General features: G+C 42.4%; 1 protein-coding gene and 1 long non-coding RNA gene across 10 annotated transcripts in view; one reads left to right on the top strand and one right to left on the bottom strand.

The window, feature by feature from the left end:
* LRCH1 (leucine rich repeats and calponin homology domain containing 1) overlaps positions 1 to 26,727 on the bottom strand; it is a 326,296-nt gene that overhangs the window by 83,860 nt on the left and 215,709 nt on the right. For 4 of the 7 annotated variants that reach the window (XM_077297384.1, XM_077297382.1, XM_077297389.1 and 1 more), the window contains 4 exons: positions 26,398 to 26,502; positions 12,590 to 12,699; positions 5,035 to 5,172; positions 3,515 to 3,592 (listed from right to left, as the gene is read on the bottom strand). In XM_077297384.1, coding sequence (XP_077153499.1) covers positions 3,515 to 3,592; positions 5,035 to 5,172; positions 12,590 to 12,699; positions 26,398 to 26,502 — 431 coding nt within the window. The remainder of the gene's footprint in view (positions 1 to 3,514; positions 3,593 to 5,034; positions 5,173 to 12,589; positions 12,700 to 26,397; positions 26,503 to 26,727) is intronic. The other 3 variants (XM_077297387.1, XM_077297385.1, XM_077297386.1) reach the window with 1 other exon arrangement.
* Positions 1 to 26,727, top strand: part of LOC143816690 (uncharacterized) — a 142,495-nt gene that overhangs the window by 84,819 nt on the left and 30,949 nt on the right. For all 3 annotated transcript variants that reach the window (XR_013223979.1, XR_013223978.1, XR_013223977.1), the window contains one exon: positions 5,008 to 5,141. This is a non-coding gene — a long non-coding RNA (uncharacterized LOC143816690). The remainder of the gene's footprint in view (positions 1 to 5,007; positions 5,142 to 26,727) is intronic.

Raw genomic sequence — 26,727 nt, 5'->3', positions numbered from 1 at the left:
AATATTTATAACATCTATAATTCTAAGCAACCAGTCTACTTAGAGTTGTATCAAAACACAAGTACATTACAGTAGCCATGCTGTGTCTGTGACTGGGAGTGAGGAACTCCCTATGTAAAATATAAAATATAATGTAAAATATACCCATATGCTGTCAGTGGGAGCTGAATCTGCTATAAGATCTATCAAGGGGAAGTGGGAGGGACTCATCCCTGATGTGCAAGAAGAGGAATGGGAAGAGATTCTAGAGTCTCCAATCAGGGTGTCCCCATCGATCAATAACAGGATGACCCAGTTATATATAATAATCAATCATACTTGACTCCGACACGACTTTTTAAGATGGGTCAATTCTAATCATCAGAATGTTTGCGATGTCACTCATCAGATGCAGATTTCAGTCATATGGAAGTGTGGAAGTGCCCTATCATCCTTCACTACTGAAAAGAGATGACGTCATTATTAACATCCCTGGTACAAACTCCTTTTCCTCTTGAACCGCTGATCTGTTTGTTTGGGGTATGGGATGAGGAGACTTGGGGTCATTATGTAGGGATTTTTCCACGGGAGACGCTTTTTATGGCACAGAAGGTAATGGCATTACGGTGGATGGGGGGCTCATGTCCGTCCCTTAGAGTCTGGATTGAATTGGTGAACTCGGTTATTCCAAATGAGCGCCCATTGTATCAGAACAGAGGATGTGTGGGTAAATTTGATAAAATTTGGGATAGATGGAACTCTTCCCATCTTACTCTATAAATCCATAATGATTCGACATCAGTATAAAGAGTCAGGTTTCTTGTTTTGGGGGCATCACATAGAAGATAACACAATTTAAAGTATTAGGCGGCGAAATAGTAGTAGTAGTTACTATAGTTGTAGTTGAAGTTCAGGACTTTCGTATATTTAATGTTCCATGTTTCTCTGATAATGGGATTATCACCCATGTAATAGTACAAGGACTTGTATAATTTACACGGTATAAATGATTTGGTATACACAACCTGCTTTCCTTATGAAAATGCTCTGTAGATCACAAAATATCATCTTGGGTATAAATAAGAGTACGCATGCTATTCTATGTTTAAAAATGTATATAAATATGTGTGCTCTATATCGTGCTTAATAATAATGAATACAAATGTGTATATTGCATATTTTATTTTCTGGTTAATAAACGAATTAAAAAAAAAAAAATTGTGTTCCCTTTTCCATAGCAATTATTTTTATGCATCAAACACATGGGTCTTTTTTAATGCTAGAACAGCGTTTTGGACTGTGAGTGACTTTCTTTTTTTTATCCCCTATTTTTTTATAGTTCTATTTTATATAATGCCCCTGATCCCTCCCAGAACCTGGTGAACACACGATAGCTAGAATGGGAGGAGGAAGTGCTGTATCTGCTCCTAAACTGTACACATAGCACTCATTCAACATGATGTAAAAAGGAATTAGGAAGACAGAGATGTTGGTAAACCATCTCTGCCTTCTCTATGGGGAGTCCAGCTGTCTCTGACATCTGGTTCCCTGTGCCTCCAGCTGCTTTATACCAATGCAGTTGCTGGCTCTGAAATTACATTCTAAAACAGTAAGGTACTATGCGAAAAGGTCCGTCTTTTTAAGTCACTGGGCAGTATGCAAGTAGTTATGAATTATTAACACAATATTTTTTTTAAATGCGCAGCACCAAAAATGCTACTCTCCTACCTTCCAAAACGACATGGCAGATATGAAAGTTACTATACAGGAGATTAAGAGATTAGCAGAACAGAATATTTGCCTGTAGCCAGCTCCAGCCTTTCACAGATCTAAGTGTCATGGTTCAAGATGTAAGATGCTTGTACTGGCTACAGGTCTTCTGACCCGAACCCAGCAACCCCAGAGGCATATATGAGGTTACACTGGCCCTGTGCAAGAATATTGTATGGGCCCTTTGCAGTCCAATAACTCATCCTAATGTACAACTCCACCTTACTACTTGGGCCACTGTGCAGCTACACAGATTGCAACAATGGTATCTTTGCTCCTGTGAGGCTGACGTGTTCAAGTCAGGAGACCTCCGTAAAAGAGGCAAAAAGTCCATGCATCACACTCAATACTCAGGCTATGTCCCACATGATGTGTGAATTCTTCCTTAATGGGTTTGTCCACTACTCTGACAGCCTCTTCTAAATCCCTGTTTCTTTCCAATAAAATAATAATGCTCATACTCACTTCCGGAGTCAGCGCTGTTTCCGAGGTGTTGGCACGGGCTCTCCCATAGATCTTGTGACATGGTTACATTAAGCGAACCCTGTGGCAAATCTGCATTGGCTTCACTCTCCCCTCCATCGAACAAATCAAGACATCCGAAGGAAGTGAGAGGGCAGCCACAGCTCACACTTCCTCCGGATGTCAGTTTCGTCCTTAGGAGAGGAAAGTGAAGTCGGCACCGATTGGCAGCAGGGATCGAGTGACATAACAATGTCCCGTAAACCCCAGAAAGTAAGTGCTGACACATCTGGAACGGTGTCAGCGTCGAGTATAAGTATTATTATTTTTCTGAGGGGAAGCACAGGGATTTAGAAGGGGTTGTGTCACGACACAGATGTCGGGTGACCCGGGACCAGGGGCTCCTTTCTTGGCCCTAACACTAGGGGGCACCCTAGCTCGCCCTGCTCCCTGGGATACTTCAGATGGCGGGGCCTCCGCACTTGCCTTATCTCCTAAGTTAGCCCTCCGTCTGTTCTCTTCTCACACCCAGGTAAGAGGGGGCGCTACTGTGCACCGTAGTACACCAACCCAACAAACAAGGCAACACAAACAAGGGTTAATGGAAAATTCCAAGCATACAAAATATTCACTCACATATAACAGAGGAATCCACCGGGGTGTGCAGGAAGGGGAAGAAACCAAAATAGAGAAGGATAAGGAATTACCACACGTACAAACCAAACAACAGTCGCTAATAACTTCTCGTACCAACTCCTTTACCTCCGTTAGCCATGCAGCAATAATGCTAGCTCTGACGAGGATTAGTAGCAGAGCCCAGATTATACCGGGAAAAGGAGTGGCTAACCAAGCACAGCTGAGAACAGGGATTTCCAACATGACAGATTAACCCCTGTTCTGCCAGGAGAAATAAACACATTTAATATGAAGGAGAAGTGCTTTTTCTCAACGCCGGAGTAGGAGCAATCAGCTGTGGTCTTCTGGCTCCGTTCTGTCGCAGTAACCCCGTGACAGGTTGTCTGAGTAGTGGACAACCCCTTAAACTGAATCTGCACCTGTTTTCGAAATGTGATCCACTTCAAAGTCTTGATACAGTTGCAATTTATTGGTCATTTTCAGCACTTTAATAGAAAAGTGTTGTAGAAATGATTAATTATGGTAAAAATATGTCATGGTTTAATGCAGAAGCCGTGAGCATGAAAACTGACATAGTGAAGACAGAACCATAGAGCAAAAGACTTTAAATAATATATCCTCCAGTTTTAGCTATATACAAAAATTGTCTCAATGTTGCACAGTTTACCTCTGGTACTCCCATTTTTCTACATGCTTCTAAAAAGTTTTCCACATTTCTTCTGCATTTGGCCATGCTAAGCTTCGGCTGAAAAATAAACAAAGAATCAGAAAAGTGAGAAAAATGAATCATTTATTAAACAAATATATATTACAGGTCTCTCCTCGGTAGTGGATGGTGGAAATGTTAGAGCATTTTTCATCGTTGCTTTAATTATGGTGGAAGATTATATTTCCTACTGAGGGTAATAGGCTTCAATATTCGTTCTCATCGGCAAAAAAAAAAAGAAAAGTCTCTACATGTATGTGTCCAATTAATTGGAAGGTCATGTAATTGTAACAATAGTCAAACTATACACAGTTTATATCAAGGAAATAGAGGTGTTTGCACTGTACACAACTAACATTCATTTAACTCTTTAAGGTTTTGGTTTTTGAGGGCCTTTAAGGGCCATAAGATTTTTTTTGTTTGTTTTTCCAGCAACATAGCTGCACTGTATGAGGGCTTGTATTTTGTGGGACAAGTTGTAGTTTTACCATATAAAGTACTGAAAAACAGAAACAGTTCCAAGTAGGGTGAAATGGTGGAAAAAAAATTGCAATTCCGCCATTGCTTTTTGTTTTTATGTAGTTCATTATGCAATAAAAATGACCTTTTAATATGCTAGCTTCTCCAGGTTAGTACAGTTAGGGCAATAACAAACATTTAGGGTATGTGCACACGTTCAGGTTTTTTTGCGTTTTTTTCGCATTTTTTCGCGATAAAAATGCTATAAAAACTCATTAAAAACGCATACATTATGCATCCTATCATTTAGAATGCATTCTGCATGTTTTGTGCACATGGTGCGTTTTTTTCCGCGAAAAAAACGCATCGCGGTAAAAAAAGCAGCATGTTCATTAATTTTGCGTTTTTTTCGCGTTTTTCCTGCTATCCTATGCATTGGGGAAAAAACGCACAAAAAACGCATAAAAAACGCAGTAAAATCGCGGTAAAATCGCATGCGGATTTCTGGCAGAAATGTCCGGTTTTTGTCAGGAAAATTTCTGCCAGAAATCCTGACGTGTGCACATAGCCTAAAGGATTGTTTTATATATTTTATTTTGGTTTGAAGCCAACTTTCTACAGCCCTTAGTGACCCACGACTAAAATTAATGTCACAGGTTGTTAAGGGGTTAATATTGTTTCCTTTACAGCACCCCAACATATGGGGATATTCTCCACTCTATCAGCTGATAGGACAAGGAGAAATTTTAATTGACATAGGAACATTATACCAGGCGTCACCATCTCTGCCCCCATTGCATATTTTAAATCAGATGGATTAAAGCAGAGTCACTATGTGATTTATCTGACCCCATTTTTCATAGTTTGCACCCCTATGAGGACGGCACAAAAACGCAGTGAGATTGTGATATTGATGAGCTATACTAATGATGTACTGATTAGTGCGGATATTCCTTTAATTTGTATCAATGTTTTTTACTCTCTAACACATATAGTACATGTAGGAACCATACTGAACTTACAACAGCAGGAGAGGGCACATGGATACTCCCCACCGACCGAGGACGAATTTGATTCACTAAATGGCAGAGGACAACTCCATCCATCAAAGCGAATCCAAGGTCTTCAGGTAGACAGATTTTCAATCTCATTTCAATGTTCTGAAACACAAAAACGGCCATTCTCACACTTTTACAAACAGAAAACATACAGTGACAAAGTAGTAATACAACTGAGAACTTTCTCAATAAAGCTTGGCATACTTTAAGTAAACTTTAAGGACCACAATACCACATATGTATGTATGTATGTATGTGTGAGTGTGTATATATATATATATATATATATATATATATATATATACACACCGTGCCTTGCAAAAGTATTCGGCCCCCTGGAACTTTTCAACCTTTTCCCACTGTAAGATTGTAGTAGCATCGTACGCAGTGAAGAGGCAGTGACTGGCAAAGTTCCAACACAAAAGTCTCTTTAATGTGTTTCCTCAGAGCATTAAAGTCCAATTCACACAAATGCATATAACTTCAGTGTATATTTTCAGTATTCAGTTCATACCAGTTCATAGCAATACATATCATATGGCTTTAGATTTTACAGTCCCTAAACAGGCCAGACTTCCCTTGTCCAGTTTCCCTGGGTGACTGCACGCCATATTACAGTCTCCATATACACAGTCTCATATGTTGCATACACTACACACGCCAGCCCCCTCCGACTAGTTTCTGTGGGTGTCCTGCATCACTGTATCACAGTCTCTTACAGTCTCTTTACTCACACAGCCGTACACAGCCCAGGATATGATCCGGATAGCAGCCGGGCACCTTATCCACCTGTTTGCAGTCGAAACACATGCTAGTCCTCTTTTGGGCACAGGACATCCACCTCCGGGCACAGGACTGTCCACATCCGTCTCTTTCAGGAACAGGACAACCACCTCCGGACACAGGACTGTCCACATCCATCTCTTTTGGGCACAGGACATCCACCTTCGGGCACAGGACATCCATCTCTGGGCACAGGACTGTCCACATCCGACTCCTTCGGGCACAGGACATCCACCTCCGGGCACAGGACTGTCCACATCCGTCTCTTTCGGGCATAGGACATCCACCTCCGGGCACAGGACATCCACCTCTGGGCACAGGACTGTCCACATCCGACTCCTTCGGGCACAGGACATCCACCTCCGGACACAGGACTGTCCACATCCGTCTCTTTCGGGCACAGGACATCCACCTAAGGGCACAGGACTGTCCACATCCGACTCCTTCGGGCACAGGACATTTACCTCCGGGCACAGGACTGTCCACATTAGAGACCAGTACCATGGATGACTTGCATCGCTGTATACACTGCGGGTGCCAGGCTATTCAGCTGCCCTGGGTACTGGCTCCGCTGGCCTGTGCCTCCATGCACTCAGCCAGCGCTCTGCCGGCCTCTGCTCTGCAAACCAGCACACATCAGACTGACACTGACGTGCACCTCACACACCTGACACACCCATACCTCTTACTGCAGGGCTTTTAACACACACAAACCTGTGGCCACATGGAAAACCCGGACCGCAAATCCGTGACTCCCATGCACAGCTATGGACTTCATCTATCTGCATGCACATTCTGGGGAGCACAAACAGCACCCCCTAGCTGTAACAGGGGGTCACAGCCTCACACCACATATCATGCTTCAAACATAAAGATACCAAATGTAAATTTTTGGTGAAGAATCAACAACAAGTGGAACACAATTGTGAAGTTGAACGAAATTTATTGGTTATTTTAAATTTTTGTGGAAATTCAAAAACTGAAAAGTGGGGCGTGCAATATTATTCGGCCCCTTTAACATAATACTTTGTTGCGCCACCTTTTGCTGCGATTACAGCTGCAAGTCGCTTCGGGTATGTCTCTATCAGTTTTGTACATCGAGAGACTGAAATTCTTGACCATTCTTCCTTGGCAAACAGCTCGAGCTCAGTGAGGTTTGATGGATATCGTTTGTGAACAGCAGTTTTCAGCTCTTTCCACAGATTCTCGATTGGATTGAGGTCTGGACTTTGACTTGGCCATTCTAACACCTGGATACGTTTATTTGTGAACCATTCCATTGTACATTTTGCTTTATGTTTGGGATCATTGTCTTGTTGGAAGACAAATCTCCGTCCCAGTCTCATGTTTTCTTCAACATGTTTTCTTCAAGAATGATCCTGTATTTGGCTCCATCCATCTTCCCATCAATTTTAACCATCTTCCCTGATGAAAAAAAGCAAGCCCAAACCGTGATGCAGCCACCACCACCATGTTTGACAGTGGAGATGGTGTGTTCAGGGTGATGAGCTGTGTTGTCTTTACGCCAAACATATCGTTTGGCATTGTTGCCAAAAATTTCTATTTTGGTTTCATCTGACCAGAGCACCTTCTTCCACATGTTTGGTGTGTCTCCCAGGTGGCTTGTTGCAAACTTTAAAGAACACTTTTTAGAAATATCTTTGAGAAATGGCTTTCTTCTTTCCACTCTTCCATAAAGGCCAGATTTGTGCAGTGTACGACTGATTGTTGTCCTATGGACAGACTGTCCCACCTCAGCTGTAGATCTCTGCAGTTCATCCAGAGTGATCATGGGCCTCTTGGCTGCATCTGTGATCAGTCTTCTCCTTGTTTGAGATGAAAGTTTACAGGGACGGCCGGGTCTTGGTAGATTTGCAGTGGTATGATACTCCATCCATTTCAATATGATCGCTTGCACAGAGCTCCTTGGAATGTTTAAAGTTTTGGAAATCATTTTGCATCCAAATCCGGCTTTTAACTTCCCTACAACAGTATCACGGACCTGCCTGTTGTGTTCCTTGGTCTTCATGATGCCCTCTGTGCTTCAAACAGAACCCTGATACTATTACAGAGCAGGTGCATTTATATGGAGACTTGATTACACACAGGTGGATTATATTTATCATCAGTAGGCATTTAGGACAACATTGGACCATTCAGAGATCCACAATGAACTTCTGGAGGGAGTTTGCTGCACTGAAAGTAAAGGGGCTGAATAATATTGCACGCCCCACTTTTCAGTTTTTGAATTTCCACAAAAATTTAAAATAACCAATAAATTTCGTTCAACTTCACAATTGTGTTCCACTTGTTGTTGATTCTTCACCAAAAATTTACATTTGGTATCTTTATGTTTGAAGCATGATATGTGGGCAAAGGTTGAAAAGTTCCAGGGGGCCGAATACTTTCGCAAGGCACTGTGTATATACTGTATATATATACACTATATAAGAATATATATATATATATATATATATATATATATATATATATATATATATATATATATATATATATATATATATATATATATATATACACGCTACATGCAGATCTGGCAAAAATTAAGAGACCACTGCAAAATGTTGAGTTTGTCTGATTTTTGAGTAAGATGTAAATTGTTCATTTATTCTATAAACTTCTGACAACGTCTCTGAATTTCCAAGCAATAAATTTTGTATTTTTTTTTCTGAAAAAAGAAAAATGGTCAAAATTAAAAAAAAAAACCCCAAAAAACAGTGCTTTCAGACCTCAAATAATGCAAAGAAAACAAGTTCATAATCATAAAGAAACAGCAATACTAATGTTTTAACTCAGGAAGAGTTCAGAAATCAATATTTTGTGGAATAACCATGATTTTTAATCACAGCTTTCATGCGTCTTGGCATGCTTTCCACCAGGCTCTCACACTGCTTCTGGCGGGCAACAATTTAAGCAGTTCTTCTTTGTTTGATGGCTTGTGACTATCCATCATCCTCTTGATTACATTCCATAGGTTTTCAATGGGGTTCAGGTCTGGAGATTGGGCCGCCCATTACAGGGTTTTTATGTGGTGGTCTCTTCATTATTGCCAGAGCTGTATATACCTACAGACTCCTCAGCATTGATATTACAACACCACAAAGGAAAAGCCATAGGATTATGAAAACCACAGGATGGAAAGACATGTTAGTGATATGTAAAGGAGAAAAAATGTAATCAAAATGTTCCAAACATAAATGGATGCCCGGGGGCTGTTTGCCAAATTCAGAGAGTCATCTGGTTCATGCCGCAAGGATTGATTGCCAGTTGGGTTTTTTGTAAAAGTAAAAAGTTGTAAGTAAATAAACCTAACACCCCTAGATTATTACCATTACTCTGGCTGACGAGGTTGATTTGGAGGCGGGTAAAAAAAGTAATTCACTTTGATGGCATTGTAGCCGAAATGCCTTTATGGAATAATGAATACTTCCCGGGGCTACTGAACCACCCATCTGCTCAATTCTGGACATCATATGGTGTTTTCTCGGTAAATGATCTATACGAACAGGGTACCCTAATGTCTTTTGAACAATTGCAACTTAAATATGATATCCCACGGCCTCAGTTCTTTCGCTATTTGCAACTTAGATTAGCGATTCAATCACATATGCGTAACATAAATACGACGCAAATAATATCATCCTTTCCACTGATAGGAATCCTTAAATCACAGGGACCCCGTGGTCTTATCTCTGCGCTATACACATATCTGCTCTACTACCAGTTAGAGAAAAGTGGAAACTCCTGGTACCTGATCTTCACGATGAGGACTGGGAGATGGTTCTTGAGTCCCAAACTAAAGTATCCCCTTCGGCTAATAATAAAATGATACAAATGTATATAATTCATCAATTATATTTAACCCCGTTACGACTATTCAAAATTGGTTGGTCTCAATCTTCAGAATGCTTTAGATGCCACACAGGAGAGGCAGACTTTATACACATGATATGGGGATGTCCAGTTATCCTATCTTTTTGGAATGAGGTAACTTCATTGCTGACCTCTCTTGTACATATTCCTATTCCTCTGAACCCATTAGTCTGTCAATTTGGGGTACTAGAGGAAGAGACGTGGGGACACCATGTTCAAATTTTCTTGAGAGAGACACTTTTCTTGGCAAGGAAACTTATAGCCTTGAGCTGGATGGGCAATACGTATCCATCTCTCAGGGCATGGATTGAGCTGATAATTTCAATCATACCATGCGAGTGTACCTTATACTAGAATAGGGGCTGTTTAGAGAAATTTAATAAAATCTGGGATGTATGGAACTCGTCGTACCTTACTTTGTCATCACGTGGTTGATGGTCTGGTTCCAATGTAATAGAACTCAAGGTAAAATATGCATGGTTCACGCTGTGCTTCGGTATTATTTTATAGATGAGATGGAGATTGTTTTGGCAGTAAAATAGTTTTAAGGTTTTAAGTACTGTAGGCATACTGTAATGTCCTGAACCTATATGATCCGGTCTATGTATTGAGACATACATGAATGCAAACTTTGTACATACTCTTACCGTGTTTTGTATGACTATTATGATGAGTGTATTTGACCTGGATATATGTAAACTATGTATGTCCATTTGTTTTTGTTGTTGTTTAATAAACAAATTTTTTTTTTTAAAAAAAGTTCCAAACATGTTTATTTATTCAGTATAGCGTGTTGTGAATTTGGTTTCTGGGCTCCCCCGGTGGTTTCTGGTGGTACTGCACTTATGTGCTTCATCTCTTCTGTTCACCTGTTTCCATCAGGATGTGGGAGTTGTCTATTTAGCCTTGCTCCTCAGTCATTTCTATGCCGGCCAACAATGTTACCAGAAGCCTTTCTGTTGCATGTTCCTGCTCCTAGACTACTATCAGCTAAGTTGGACTTGTAGTCCTAAGTTTGTTTTGCATTTTTGTTCCAGTTCTCTGTGATTGTTTATTTCTGAGGCTGGAAGCTCTTGTGAGCTGAAATTGCCACTCTGGTGTCATGAGTTGATATTAGAGTCTTAAAGTAATTTCAGGATGGTGTTTTGAAAGGGTTTTCAGCTGACTGTGAAGTTCCCTTTTCTGTCTTCCTACTATCTAGTAAGCGGACCTCAATTTGCTAAACCTATCTTCATACTTCGTATGTCAATTTCCTCTGAAATCACCGACAATATATGTGGGGGCTACTGTCTGCCTTTTGGGGAAAATTTCTCTAGAGGTAAGCCAGGTCTGTATTTTCCTCTGCTAGGGTCAGTCAGTTCTCCGGCTGGCGCTGGGCGTCTAGGGATAAAACGTAGGCACGCTACCCGGCCACTGTTAGTTGTGCGGTAGGTTTAGCTCACGGTCAGCTCCAGTTCCCATCTTCCAAGAGCTAGTCCTTTTTGTATGCTTTACTACGTTCTCTTGCCATTGAGAACCATGACAATAGCGTATCAGTGCCATGTGCAGAAATACTGGTACTTACGCACCTTGGCTGCTATCACCAAAGTTATTAATGGTTGCCTGAGAAATCTTCTGCCATGCTGAATGCACTTGGGAATGTACATCATCAAGATCCGCTGCTGGCAGCTCCCTTTGCAACTGCCAGAGAATGATGTCCCAGATATGATTAATGGGAGAAAAGTCCAGGGATGCTGCAGGTCATGGTAACGTGTTTAGACCCTGTAGGCTGCTTACTCCTGGCATTGTCATGTTCAAAAATGAATTCTGGACATTTTGGAGAAAAGGACGCACCACTGGTTCCACCAACAAATCAATATAATGTCAAACTGTTAGTGAACCTGGAATAAAAACTAAAAGGGCCTGGTCATGTGGTCTACAGACTAATCTTTAGTTATCATTGTGTTCAACAAAAAAAAGAGGGGGACTAAACGCTAAGGAGGCTAAAGCTCCACTCCAGGCTCCACTGCTGTCTTGCTCAGCATCATGATAGCCTTGCCGTGAGGTCAATGAAATAGCTGTAGCTGGACATCTGGTTCGTCGCTCAATGTTGAGCAAACATCTTCTGATGGTTTGTTTGAAATCTTAGTCTTGGTATATGACTTCCAATTTCAATAGCAGTTCAGGATGGCTCAATCGTGTGACCAGTGGTAAAACCATTTATTGAAAGTATTCCATGTGATGTTTTTCAACACGACAACACCAGGTCGCATGTTGCTCGCGCTACAGTGAGCTGCCTGCATAGCAGCAATATGCTACTATGGCCTGCAGCATCTCCAAACTTGTTTCAAATTGAGCACATCTAAGACATCATTGGTCCGCAAATGGAGTTGCCAGCAGTAGATATTGATGATTTGCCCATGTTCATTCAGTGTGGCAGAACACTCCCCAGACAACAATTGATGACTTCATTGATGGCAATGTGTTTAAGTTCAAGTATTTCTGCAACTCATAATGGATACTGAATATATTAGGATGTTTTGTAAATGTTTCCATTTTGTCATCATTTGAATATCATTAACATGTCTATCCATCCTGTAATTTGCAGAATTCCAAAACTTTTCCTTCTTGTGTTGCAACTTTAATGTTGAGGAGTGTGTTTGTAAGAAACCCTCTTTAACCCACAGAACGTGCTAGACTTTGGTAATAGATATTGTCACTTTTCATAGAACGCCTCCACCTCTACTTTGTCAAGATGAGGAAAAGGAGATGGTGAATCCTTCAAAATTGGCAAAGTTTGTATAACTGAATTCTGCTATTTTATTTTAGTTATATGGAATGAAATGAAAAAAGGAACAGTTACCTCCCGAAGACTGTCTACCAGTTCCTTTTCCTCTCTCATTTGTTCCATTTTTCTTCGTATTGTAAACTGGGGATCTATTGCTTCCAAGTTCCTCTGTGGTCTAATGAAAACTAGAATGTGATAAGAGAAAATAAACAGGTGACCATTTACAAAGTGACTTCCATGGAATAGAATAGAATAGACTTACAGACTAACATCATGAGGAGTGCAGACCTATCATGATGAAGAACACAGACTTATCATGACGAGGAGCACAGACTGATCATGGTGAGGAGTGCAGACCTATTATGATGAAGAACACAGACTAATCATGGTGAGGAACACAGACTGATCATGGTGAGGAGCACAGACTGATCATGGTGAAAAGTGCAGTCCTATTATGACGAAGAACACAGACTAATGGTGAGGAGTGCCGACCTATTATGATGAAGAACACAGACTAATCATGGTGAGGAACACAGACTGATCATGGCGAGGAGCACAGACTGATCATGGTGAAAAGTGCAGACCTATTATGATGAAGAACACAGACTAATCATGGTGAGGAGTGCAGACCTATTATGATGAAGAACACAGACTAATCATGGTGAGGAACACAGACTGATCATGGTAAGGAGCACAAACTGATCATGGTGAGGAACACAGATTGATCATGGTGAGGAGCATAGACTGATGAAGGTGAGGAGCACAGACTGATCATGGTGAGGAGCACAGACTGATGAAGGTGAGGAGCACAGACTGATCATGGTGAGGAGCACAGACTGATCATGGTGAAGAGCACAGACTGATCATGGTGAGGAGCACAGACTGATCATGGTGAGGAGCACAGACTGATCATGGTGAGGAGCACAGACTGATTATGGTGAGGAGCACAGAGCCATGTAGTAATAATCTACTGAGTATTACATATTCCATGACTTCTGTAGTATAGATTTATAATGCCTCCTGTATGCAAACCTCATGGACCATTGCATCTAAATCACCATATAAATATGACAAAAAACCTACAAGCAGTATGGAAAAACAAATGATAAAAGGCTCACGCTTAGTCATGCTCAATAGGTATAAAGCAACCAAAATGATCTGTAATCTAAATGATGTCACACAGCAATAGGGTCCACGGGTCCAACTAGATGTGATTGCATCTCTGTACTTGTTGGAAGTATGTCTTATAATAAAAGGGTACATGCAGCTCAGTACAATATTATCTCATATTTCCTCAGGAAGTTGTTCATGATCAATCATTTTATATATCTGGGGATTCAATGATCAGTGGAACGTCTACATGTGGCTTGCGGTGTATAGGGGAACCCATGAATATGTTGGCCACGTTAATGTATTTCCACATTGCTGATACACAACCCGTTTTTGCTATTTAGCTCTGCTGTGTTCATAGAGGAACATACATTTCCCCTGCAATATTGGAGAATATGCAACGTTTAAAAATAGTTGTCGAAACAGAAACTGACGACAGCAGCAATTTTGGGCATTTTATAACACCAGTGGGGATTGTGTAGGGTACAATACTGATAAATGTAGCCATGTAATATATTATCCCTGTACAGTCAGGAGAAGTGGGCCTCTTACATTTCATTAAGACCTATTTTAAGAGGATGTTTCACTGTTATTTATATCGATGGTACTTTGTGGAACAATTTGGATAAGGTCCTTTTCTAACACCAAAAATTCCCATAGACACCTTCAAAATCTTGTAGAAAGCCTTCCCAGAAGAGTGGATGCTGCTATAGCTGTAATGGAAGAACTAACCCCATATGACTGATTACGGTATATACAATGAGATGTTATAAAAGCTCCTACAGATGGAATATGGAGGTCCCAATGGTTTTGCCCATATAGGGCAGCTCTGGTTTTCACAGCGTCTGCATTTTAAAGTGTAGTTACAGGAAAGAAATATATCTTGGTACCGTGTTAGCCAGTTGCCTTTTTTTTTTTTTTTTTTCTATACTATGTTGTGCATAAATATGTGATTCTTCAGAATTTCTTTTAGTATTTGCCTGATGAAGAGACCTGTTTAGTCTCGAAAGCTTGCAATTTGTTACCATCTTTTCAGTTAGCCATTAAAAGGTATCAACAAGTCCCCTCTATAAGTTGTAAAGCGCTGCGGAATATGTTGGCGCTATATAAATAAAAATTATTATTATTATTATTATTATCAACCACTGAGGACTCTCAATTCTAAACATTTTTCTAAAGTGTAGTTAAGCTTTTTAACCACTTGGGGGAAGCAAAGGACAAGTTTAGACTCCTGGATCAGCACATGACTATGGTCACTGCATCTATCATAGTCATTAAGACTTCAGACAAGGGCCAAATTTAAGTTTTTCTTATTTTTTCCTTTGTGCTCTTTCTTTCAAAACATACATAAAATACTACTGTCTATACTCTATTTTTTTCCAAGATTCAAATTAATTGTTTTAACTAGGGTTGAGCGAAACGGATTGGACAAATTCAAAAATCGCCGACTTTCGGCAAAGTCGAGTTTCATGAAACCCGACCCGATCCTAGTGTGAGGTCGCCGATCTGCGCGCAAAAGTCGCGTTTCATATGACGCGTTCAGCGCCATTTTTCAGCCAATGAAGGAGGACGCAGAGTGTGGGCAGCGTGATGACATAGGTCTCGGTCCCCACTATCTTAGAGAAGGGCATGACAGTGATTGGCTTGCTTTCTGCGGCGTCACAGGGGCTATAAAGGGGCGTGCACGCCGACCGCCATCTTACTTCTGCCGATCTGAGCATAGGGAGAGGTTGCTGCAGCTTCGTCAGAAGAAGGGACATAGTTAGGGAGGGAAGATTAACCCCCAAACCTCTTGTGCTGTAGTGATTTCCACTGTCCAACACCACCTTTTCTTTGCAGGGACAGAGGAGGCTAGATTTTTGTGCATCAGCTCTGTAGCTTATTAGGCTGCCTTATAAGGCTCCTTGATAGCTGCATTGCTGTTTGCACGCTGCTGTGCAAACCAACTGCTTTTTTAAAAGCAAAAATCCTGTTGCTCCTTTCTGCACAATTATCTTGTTTATTTGTCCACACTTTTGTGTGCAGCAGTCCTTTTTTATTGCTGCCATACTTGTCCTGAGATCATTGTAGGGAGATTGAAATTGTACTACAGTCCTTGTATTTTTCATATATCTTCCAGCCACTTTCTGCCACTTCCATTGTGTTGTTTTATACACTGGGCCTGAGTTTTGGTTCAGTTTCCAAAAAAAAGGAAGATTTAAATTCTCAACAAGTTTATATACACCTTCTACCTTGTTTTACAGTACCATATAACGGTTATTTTGGTTAGATTTTCCCAAAAATGAGGAAGTCTGGTGGAAGAGGCCGTGGGCGGTCGTTGCCAGCTGGTACTGATGGTGGTGGTGGAGCATCTGGTGGTAGTGGCAAAAGCACAATAGCACCTAAGGCTGGAGGTGTTGAGCCAGCGTCATCGTCTGGCTACACAAGGCCTCGAAGGCTCCCTTATCTGAGAGTAGGAAAACAGCTTTTAAAGCCGGAGCAGCAGGAAAAAGTTTTGGCTTTCCTTGCTGACTCAGACTCTACCTCTTTCGCCTCCTCTTCAGAAAGTTCCAAATATAAAAGCAGCAAGTCGTCAGTGGATGCTCCCGGTCAGGAACAAGACATTTCCTTGTGTCCTTCACCCAAACCAAAAGTGAAGGATGCGTCAGGCGACACTACAGGTTACTCCATGGAGCTCTTTACACATACCGTGCCTGGGTTAGAAAGGGAAATTGTTAACTGACCATTACAAGATGAATCGGACCTGGAGTGCACTGATGCACAGCCACAGCTAGATTATTATGCTGTTCCATTGACTCAGATCACTACATTGCCCTCGCAGTGTACTGAGCCAGAATCTGACCCTGATGAGCCCCGTCCCGAAACGCTATAGCACCTTACACGGTGACACAGAGGAAGGTGCACATGACATTGAAAAGGAGGTGATAGATGACCCAGTTGTTGACCCAGATTAGCAGCCATTGGGGGAAGAGGGTGCCGCTGCCAGTAGCTCAGAAGCGGAGGAGGATGATCCGCAGCAGCCATCTACATCGCAACAACTGTCATCTGGCAGGCCCGTATCAGGCCAAAAACGTTTGTCAAAAACAAAAACAGTTTTAGGACAGCGTGGCCATCTGGTGAAAGTAGCACAGCGTGCAATGCCTGAAAAGGTATTCCATAGTAGGAAGAGTGTAGTGTGGAAATTTTTTAAGCAAGATCCGAATGATCAGTCAAAAGTTATCTGTAAGAAATGTTCAAAGACCTTTATCAGAGGGAAGAATCTTCAAAATTTAAATACAACGTGCATGCTTAGACATTTAACCAGCATGCACTTGCAAGCCTGGACTAACTACCAAACGTCCCGTACCGTTGGTGCACCTGCTCAGAATGAAGGTAGTCAGCAACGCTACATTGCTTCCCTCACTGTAAGCCCACCGGTTAGGACACCACCAGCAGCAAATGTGGAGGTATCGTCGCAAGGCCAAAGCAGTCAGGGAATCACAAGGTTATTGGTAGGAAACACTGTATGTAGGCCAACATCAAGAATACCATCACCAACCCTCTCTCAATCCGCCATGTCCACCACCACCACCGCTAGTTCCACCATATGCAGCTCTCCAGTCCAGCTCACCCTACAAGAGACTCTCGTTAGGAAAAGAAAATACTCATCCTCTCATCCGCGTACACTGGGTTTGAACGCCCACATTGCTATACTAATCTCGTTAGAGATGATGCCCTACCGGTTGGTTGAAAGCGAAGCTTTCAAAGACCTGATGGCCTACGCAGTACCACGCTATGACCTACCCAGTCCTCACTTCTTTGCGAAAAAAGCCATCCCAGCCCTCCACCAGCATGTCAAAGACCGCATTGTCCATGCACTGAGGCAATCAGTCAGTGGAAAGGTGCACCTCACAACAGATGCATGGACCAGTAGGCATGGCCAGGGACGTTACGTGTCCATCACGGCGCACTGGGTTAATGTGGTGGATGCAGGGTCCACAGGGAACAACCATAGTGGGACAGTTCTGCCTAGCCCATGGTCTAGGAAACAGTTGGCTGTAGGCGTTCGCCACCCCTCCTCCTCCTCCAGAAGCGAAAGCTCGTCCACAGAGCGCAGTCGCACGACCACTCCATCCGCAGCTGCCAGTGTTGCACACGAACATTATCGAACAGCTAGTGGTAAGCGTCAGCAGGCTATGTTACAAATGAAGTGTTTGGGCGACAACAGACACACCGCGGAAGTACTGGCCGAGTACTTGCAGCAACAAACTAAGTCATGGGCTGGGCAGTGTACATCTTGAGGCAGGCAAGGTAGTCAGTGATAATGGAAGGAATTTTATGGCTGCCATAGCCCTTTCAGAACTGAAACAAATACCTTGCCTGGCTCACACCTTGAACCTGGTGGTGCAGTGCTTCCTCAAAAATTATCCGGAGTTACCAGCCCTGCTCCTGAAGGTGCGAAGACTTTGCTCGCACATCCGCCGGTCATCCGTAAACACTCCAGCCGTATGCTGAACCATCAGTGATCGCTGAATCTTCCCCAGCACCAACTAATAATCGACGTTGCAACAAGGTGGAACTCCACACTGCACATGGTTCAGAGGCTGTGCGAACAGAGGCGTGCTGTAATTAATTTGTGGGAGGATACACATACACGGGCAGGCACTTGGATGGCAGACATAGAGTTGTCTGGTGTGCAGTGGTCAAAGCTACAAGAGCTCTGTCAAGTCCTTCAGTGTTTTGAGGAATGCACACGGCTGGTAAGTGCAGACGACGCCATCATAAGCATGAGCATCCCACTAATGCGTCTGCTGATGCAAAGTTTGATGCACATTAAGGAGCAGGCGTCTGCAGCCGAGGAGGAGGGAAGCTTTGATGACAGTCAGCCATTGTCTGCTCAGGGAACTCTCCTGGACGAGGTGGCGGACGAAGAGGAGGAGGATGATGGGGATGAATATTTATGGGAGGAGGATGCTTCTCAGGGGGCAATAGAAACTGGTGTTGTTGCAAGGTCAGGTACAGGGTTTTTGCGGGACACAAGTGATGTTGATTTGCAAGAAAGTGCTCCTCAACCCAGCACAAGCAGTGAATTGACACCTGGAACATTGGCCCACATGGCTGAGTATGCCTTGCGTATCCTAAAAAGGGACCCCCGCATTATCAAAACGATGACCGATGACGATTACTGGTTGGCCTGCCTCCTGGATCCACGACATAAAGGAAAATTACAAAATATCATGCCACATGAGAACCTTGAGCAAATATTGGCTACCAAACAAGCAACTCTTGTAGACCGTTTGGTTCAGGCATTCCCAGCACACAGCGGCGGTGATGGTTCTCACACGAGCCATAGGGGCCAACATGGCAGAGGTGCACAAATCCGAAGTGGCATTTGACAGAGGGGTCTTATGACCAGGTTGTGGAGTGATTTCGCAATGACCGCTAACACGACATGTACTGCTGCATCGATTCAAAGTGACGGGGGACAGCATTTGTCCAGTATGGTTACAAACTGCTTTTCCTCCCTTATCGATGTTCTCCCTCACAGATCATTCCCCTTTGATTACTGGGCATCTAAAATAGACACCTGGCCTGAATTGGCAGAGTATGCATTACAGGAGCTCGCTTGCCCTGCTGCTAGTGTGCTATCAGAAAGAGTCTTCAGTGCTGCTGGTTCAATACTGACCGAAAAAAGGACACGTCTGGCTACCCAAAATGTTGATGATCTAACCTTCATTAAAATGAACCAATCATGGATTTCAAATTATTTGGCCCCACCTTCCCCTGCTGACACGTAGCTTGCCTGAAAAATGTCTTGCTTTTGGCCTCATGTTACTGATTTCTCCAATTCCTCCATTTGCAGCTGCTGAATGTCCACCATAGGCCATTTTTATACCTCCCTAAATGGGCTGACTCCCCCCACAGGGCCGTGGTCACCACCTGGCGCAAGCACCCGTGCGAGTGCCGTTTGCCTGGACAGGTGGGTGGGCCCACTCTTGGGAGACGGCACTGGCACAGGGTCCCTCATAGTACAATGAAGTGTCTCTGATGGTGGTGGTGCACAACCAACGTCAGACACACCGTCGTAATATGAGGGGCCCTGTGCCAGTACCGCCGCCCACGAGAGAGTGTTCCCCCCCAGCTCGAACAGTGCTGTACCACTTACAATACTTACCTCTCCCTGCTCCACCACTGTGTTTAGGTGTTTTTTCCACCACTGTGTAGTCTGTGCTGTTAAATCCTTCAATGGCACAGCCAATACAAATTTGTTGAAATGATAGATGATAGTTAAAATATACAGGGGCCCTGGCCTCCATTTAGACCAGTTAATACTTTGTGCCTACTACCACTGTCTGCTACTCAGCAGAGGAGCCCACCCCGGTACCTAGCTATGCCACCTGTTTATTTATGAACAATTTTTTGGCAGACATTTAGCCCACTTTATTATTTGGGCCTACTAACTGTGTCTGCCACTCATTACAGTTTTCCTCCACTGAACAAAGCAATGCCGCCTGTTTAGTCCTGTTACCAATTTTGAACTGCATTTAGCCTACTTTATTATTTGGGCCTATATCTGTGTTTCCTCCTCATCCTGCCCATTGCTGCCCAGCCACTGCTAGATGAGTCTGCTGGTACATTGACCCAGACCACTACATTCCCCTTGCACTCTACACAGCCAGAATCTGACCCTGCTGAAGTCTGGTTCCCCTTCCAGCATACTATACCACCTTACACGGGGACAAAGAGGAAGGTGCAGATGAAAGTGCAGGTTCCTTCATCAGGTGGGGGGGGCATACTCGTTGGCGACGTCACTGGCACAGGACCCCTCATAGTACGCAAAAGTGTCTCTGCCAGTGGGAGGCCCCACCCGCCGTCAAACACACCGACGTACTATGAGGGGCCCTGTGCCAGTGCCAACGAGTGGGCCCCCCCCTTTTTGCACCACAAGAAGCTGTGCAAAACTCTTGCAACTTTTGTCATTTTCTGCCAGTTTTGGGCTGCTCCACCAAAATGGGCAGAGCTGAGAAGGAACCAGGATGGGGCAAGTCTAAGCCCGCCAGTCAAATTATGTTACAGTGGCCGCGTTTCTACTCCAGAAAGGTTACTCCAGAACCTGACAGGAATAACATTTCTGGAGAAGTGCAAAAAGGCGCACACCACTGATAAGATGCCCAGAATTCATTAAGTAGGGTGAAATTAACGAATTTGATGCATCTTTTTCCTGCACGAAACCAGTTATAATGGTCATAGTATAATCAATGCAGGTGAGTGGATCCTGGGGGCTAAAAACCGAGCAGAGTACCCTATTATTACACAGTATTGCATTAGTTAGTGATGATAGCGACCCTTTGACATTAATCTAGATAATGGATTGCTGAATATCTCCATGGCGCATGTACAACGATATGGTGGATGGAATCTGAGACCTAATGATGTAACCTGCTGTAGCCGACTCATTTTCTCAGTTTCCCACCTGCTCGGTTTGAAGGGCTGTTAACAATGTACCTTCATTCAATATGGAAAATCCTTACTTAAACAATGACCTCATCCGATATCTGGGCAAATATCGTTTCTCCTATCATGTGAACTTTACCTTTGTTTGCAAACAGCATATGAAAAACAGGTAATTATGATAATCTACCTAATAATAAGCCTTTGGCGGGATGATCCTGATAATAATGAAGCTATAAAGATTTTGTTTTCGCAACAAGCATGAAATTAAAGGGGTTGTGCATTACTTTTATATTGGTGATCTATTCAGTACCCGGTCACAGCCACTAGTGGAAAATCCCTTTAACTAACATTATATTATCATCACAATATACATAAAACAAAAATAAAATATTAAAATATAGTGATAAGTACAGATATAATATTAAAAAGGTGGTAAAAAAATACATTGCTTTAAAATGAACCCCAACACAAATATACACTCACTGGCCACTTTATTAGGTACACCTGTCCAACTTCTTGTTAACACTTAATTTCTAATCAGCCAATCACATGGCGGCAACTCAGTGCATTTAGGCATGTAGACATGGTCAAGACAATCTCCTGCAGTTCAAACCGAGCATCAGTATGGGGAAGAAAGGTGATTTGAGTGCCTTTGAACGTGGCATGGTTGTTGGTGCCAGAAGGGCTGGTCTGAGTATTTCAGAAACTGCTGATCTACTGGGATTTTCACGCACAACCATCTCTAGGGTTTACAGAGAATGGTCCGAAAAAGAAAAAAAATCCAGTGAGCGGCAGTTCTGTGGGCGGAAATGCCTTGTTGATGCCAGAGGTCAGAGGAGAATGGGCAGACTGGTTCGAGCTGATAGAAAGGCAACAGTGACTCAAATCGCCACCCGTTACAACCAAGGTAGGCCTAAGAGCATCTCTGAACGCACAGTGCGTCGAACTTTGAGGCAGATGGGCTACAGCAGCAGAAGACCACACCGGGTACCACTCCTTTCAGCTAAGAATAGGAAACTGAGGCTACAATTTGTACAAGCTCATAGAAATTGGACAGTAGAAGATTGGAAAAACGTTGCTTGGTCTGATGAGTCTCGATTTCTGCTGCGACATTCGGATGGTAGGGTCAGAATTTGGCGTAAACAACATGAAAGCATGGATCCATCCTGCCTTGTATGGAGCATCTTTGGGATGTGCAGCCGACAAATCTGCGGCAACTGTGTGATACCATCATGTCAATATGGACCAAAATCTCTGAGGAATGCTTCCAGCACCTTGTTGAATCTATGCCACGAAGAATTGAGGCAGTTCTGAAGGCAAAAGGGGGTCCAACCCGTTACTAGCATGGTGTACCTAATAAAGTGGCCGGTGAGTGTATATATACACACATACACACGAACAGTAGGGTAACAGTGTTTTGAACTTTTGACTTTCACGTTCGAAGCAGTAGTGGATGGTGAGATATGGAGCCTGTGACTATCATCATTTTAGACAATCATCATTGACAATCATCTTGGCAATCTCATACATAAATCTGTCTTGTAGCTATTTAGCATATGATTAGTTATGCAGATTCTTATTATGTCACTGCATTGCTACTGTTTTGCTCCTGATTGTGGAAACATCTTTTTCTTCCTGTTTACTACAAATTAAAACCTGTTCTCATATTCCCTAATAGCTCAGTGTGTTATTAGGATGATTCCCAAGCGAAAGGTCACTGGTTCAAATAGAGGAGCAGCTATGAAGAACAAAATAAAAGAGAATAAAAAAGAGAATAAAAGAGAAATCGCATCATCCAGCTCATCGATATCGGTCTCTCATCTACGAAAATTGCCAAATTGTATCATGTGAGCGCCATGACAGTTGGAAGAATACAACGTGAAATCTGTCCATCCATTCAGAAGCCAAGAGCTGGACATCCAGGCAAAAAATTGGAGTCAACAATTTGGCTCATGACAAGGTCTATCAGTTCTGGCACAACAAACACAGCAGTGGATGAGGCTTGTATGCTTTGTAATAGTGAGATCACAGAAGTCCATGCAAGCACCGTGCGATGCACATTACACAAGTCTGGAATGGTGGCCCGAAAAAACGTGAAGAAGCCTCAACCTTAATATTGTCATAACAAGCGGTGGCTCGAGTTTACAACAAAGTGCAAAAGTGGACAGTAAAAGATTGGAAACTGGTGATTTGGAGCAATGACACAAATCAATAGACTAGGCTCTGATGAGTGCAAATGGGTATAGAACAAACAAGCGAAAAAGGGGCTAATGGACAGAAATTGAAGGAACTGTCACGTTCAGTGGAGGCAGCCTGATGATATGGGGTTATTTAACAGCTAAAGGAGTTGGATACTTGACCAGGATCGATGGTGGTCTCAATGCTGAGCTATATGTGAGTATCCTACAAGACAAGTTACTTCGTACACTCGAGTACTATGAGTATGAAAAGGACAACATAGTGTTCCAGCAGGTCAATGACCCAAAGAATACATCCAGATTGGCGAAGAAATGGTTCAATGATAATGAAGTAGAGGCGCTGGATTGTTCCATAGAGTTCCTAGACCTCAACCCAATTGAACATTTGTGGGTAGAGTTGAAGAATAAACTGTATACATACCCAAGTGAGTCGACCAGTGTGCACCAATTTTGGGAACGTGTAGAAGAGACCTGGGATCAGATTTCGGTCGAGACATGCATGAAAGGTGAATTTACAAAATACTAACAAAATTATAAAAAATAAAAAATTTTATTTTTTAGGAGCAAGACAGTAACACTGCAGTGACATGACAAGAATCTGCATAACAAATCACATGCAAAATAGTTGCAAGTCAAATTTATGTATGAGATACCCAAGATGATTGTCTATAAAATGATGGTAGTCTCACGTTTGAACCAGTGGCGGATGGTGAGATAAGAAGCCTGAAAGTCAAAGGTTCAAAACATTGCTGCCTTTTGGCTCATCACTGTACATATTACATTCCATGTAATAAGCACCATCTTATATTACAGATGCTTCCATCCCGGCACTGAAAGTTACAATACATTTTTCCTGTCCAGTCACCCTACCAGCGCTCATTTGCCCCTTTCAAACATCAAAATAGTTTTAAAGGGAACCTGTCACATGAAATTATGGGGTTAATCTGCAGGTTAATAGCATTCTGAACCTACTAGGAGGCCACACTTAGAGCCCTGCTGGTTGGAGAAAATGAACTTTATTCCTCCCAGGAGTGTCTGGGTTTCAGTCATGGGGGTGGTGTTGTCTGTGTACAGTGAGTATAGTGAGGCTGTTATCGCGCCCCAGCACTGATTGACGGTAGCTCAGCTTTAGGCCCAGATATCAGTCGGTGGCAGGAGAGCGGTTACAGCTGCCACTCTCTATACACGGAGCAGTAACTGAACATGTGCCACCCACGTGGCTGAACGCTGCCAGGAAGAGTAAAGTTAATTTCCCCCAAGAGAAGGACTCGAAGTGTGTGTACCGGGCAGGTTCAGGACACTATTAACCCCCATTTCTGCAGGTTAATAGCATTTTTCTTGCAACAGATTCCCTTTAACCCCATCACAACATAAGAAGTATATTTAAGTCATATGTCGTGTTACCGACTCAGCGCCGGAGCCAGCATCTTTTTCCTCACATGACAGCTGATTTATTCAGCTGTCATGTGCCTTTAACAGCCACGGGTGGATCGGAGCTGTTAACATGCGCCAGCCCGTAGCACGTCACAAATTCCATCCATCGTCTCCCTTGTCACGTGATTGGGGGCTCCAATGAGTTGTCATGACAGTCGGGGTGTTTGCAGGTGACACCTGTGCCTGTCATTGTGAATTTCCTGGGACTGCCGGCTTGTGGACGTTCAGAGCAGATGATGACTTCTGCTATACATAGCAGTGCTGAAGATTGCATAGAACAAGCAATCAGATGATCACAGCTTCAAGTCTCCTAAAGGGACTATTAAATAAAGCAAAAAGTGAAGAAAAAAAATACAGACATTCAAACCACCCCCTTTTGCCCCATTGTAAATAAATCAATTAAAAAAATTCACATATTTGGTATCGCTGTGTTAAGAAAGGTCTGAACTATCAAAACATAAAATAAATTATTTTGATCGGTAAAAGCGTAACGAGAAAATAATCGAAATGCCAGAATTACTTATTTTTTTTTGGCTGCGAGAACACTGTCATAAAATTCAATAAGAGGCAATCAAAACATCGTATCAACCCCAAAATGGTATAATTAAAAAAGTCAGCTCGGTGCGCAAAAATTAAGCTATCAGCCAGCCCCAGATCGTGAAAAATGGAAACGCTAAGGGTCTATCAGAAAGTGGTGACAAACACAGAAAATATTTTTCATACAAATTTTGGAATTTTTTTGTCACTACTTAAATAAAATAGAGTATACATGTTTGGAATCATACTTGTACTGACCTGGGGAATCATAATGGCAGGTCAGCTTTACCATATAGTGAACATGGGAAAACAAAACCCAAAAAACAATTGTGGAATTGCACTTTTTTTTGCAATTTTCACCACACTTGGAATTTTTTCCAGTACAATATATGATAAAATCAATGGTGTCATTCAAAAGCACAACACATCCCGCTAAAAACAAGCTCTCATTTGGCTGTATTGACGGAAAAATAAAAAAAGTAATGGCACATGGAAAAAGGGAAGGAAAAAAACAAAAATGAAAAAAAAAAAAAGAAAACTAGCCATGGCGTGAAGGGGTTAAGTTGAGCATTCACCGCTTCTGCAATTGTTGAATACGCTTGCTCCACAATTTTCAGAACTCCTATACAAGAGAATGAACAGAGCCATGCCCCACAACTATCAGATATACATGGCATCTGGGAGAGAGATTCCATTAATGACCAAAATGGCAATATCGCCTTCAATCTATGAACTATGGAGAGACAAAGGAAAAATCACATCAAATCAAAGAATTGGTCAATCCGTGAAATCCTTATACTACATGGCTCTATTCCCAGTGCTGATGAAGGTGTACCATTACTTCATGCAACGGTATAGCTAATGGAGTTACATACAGTACATAGTATCTGAAGGAAAATAGAATATATACTGTGATATGTGTATAATTATATACTCTGCCTTATGAAATTAGGTTACAATTAAAAATGGTGACGTGTATACATATTAATCAAATATTTGTCATTTGGGAAAATCATAAAAACATACATAATGAAAATAATCTGAGATGTAATAACATGACAAGGAGATATGGATCTATGCCTTGGACAGAGGATTACAGTATAACATGTTCCTTCCCTTCGACACATGCAGTTGACGTTTCACATGTAACAGCACCTTCTCGCCACCTACCATTGTCAATGTCTCCTGATGACATGTCCAAGTTATAACAACTGTCCATATTTTGTGCCTGTGCAAGTTTGTTGAAGGAGATAGGAGGAAGAGTGAGGGACGGGTCTGTAGGAAGGGGTGTCAGAGGAGGTCCGTATAAAGCAAAAGAGGACCAAAATAAATCACAGGTACAGCAACAGCATCTTAGAGCACTGAGCAAAACATATTGTCAGCCTGCAAAGCATAAATCTGGATGAATGACTGAACATGCACAACTAATGAGCAATGCAATTGTATTTATTATTCTTAGCTGCAGTGAAAACACAGAAACTGGACTTAGGCCGGGGCTAC

This window comes from Ranitomeya variabilis, chromosome 3 (genome assembly GCF_051348905.1).
Source record: "Ranitomeya variabilis isolate aRanVar5 chromosome 3, aRanVar5.hap1, whole genome shotgun sequence".
NCBI lineage: Eukaryota > Metazoa > Chordata > Amphibia > Anura > Dendrobatidae > Ranitomeya > Ranitomeya variabilis.
The sequence above is the reverse complement of the archived record's forward strand: the minus strand, read 5'-3'. Positions and strand labels throughout refer to the sequence as shown.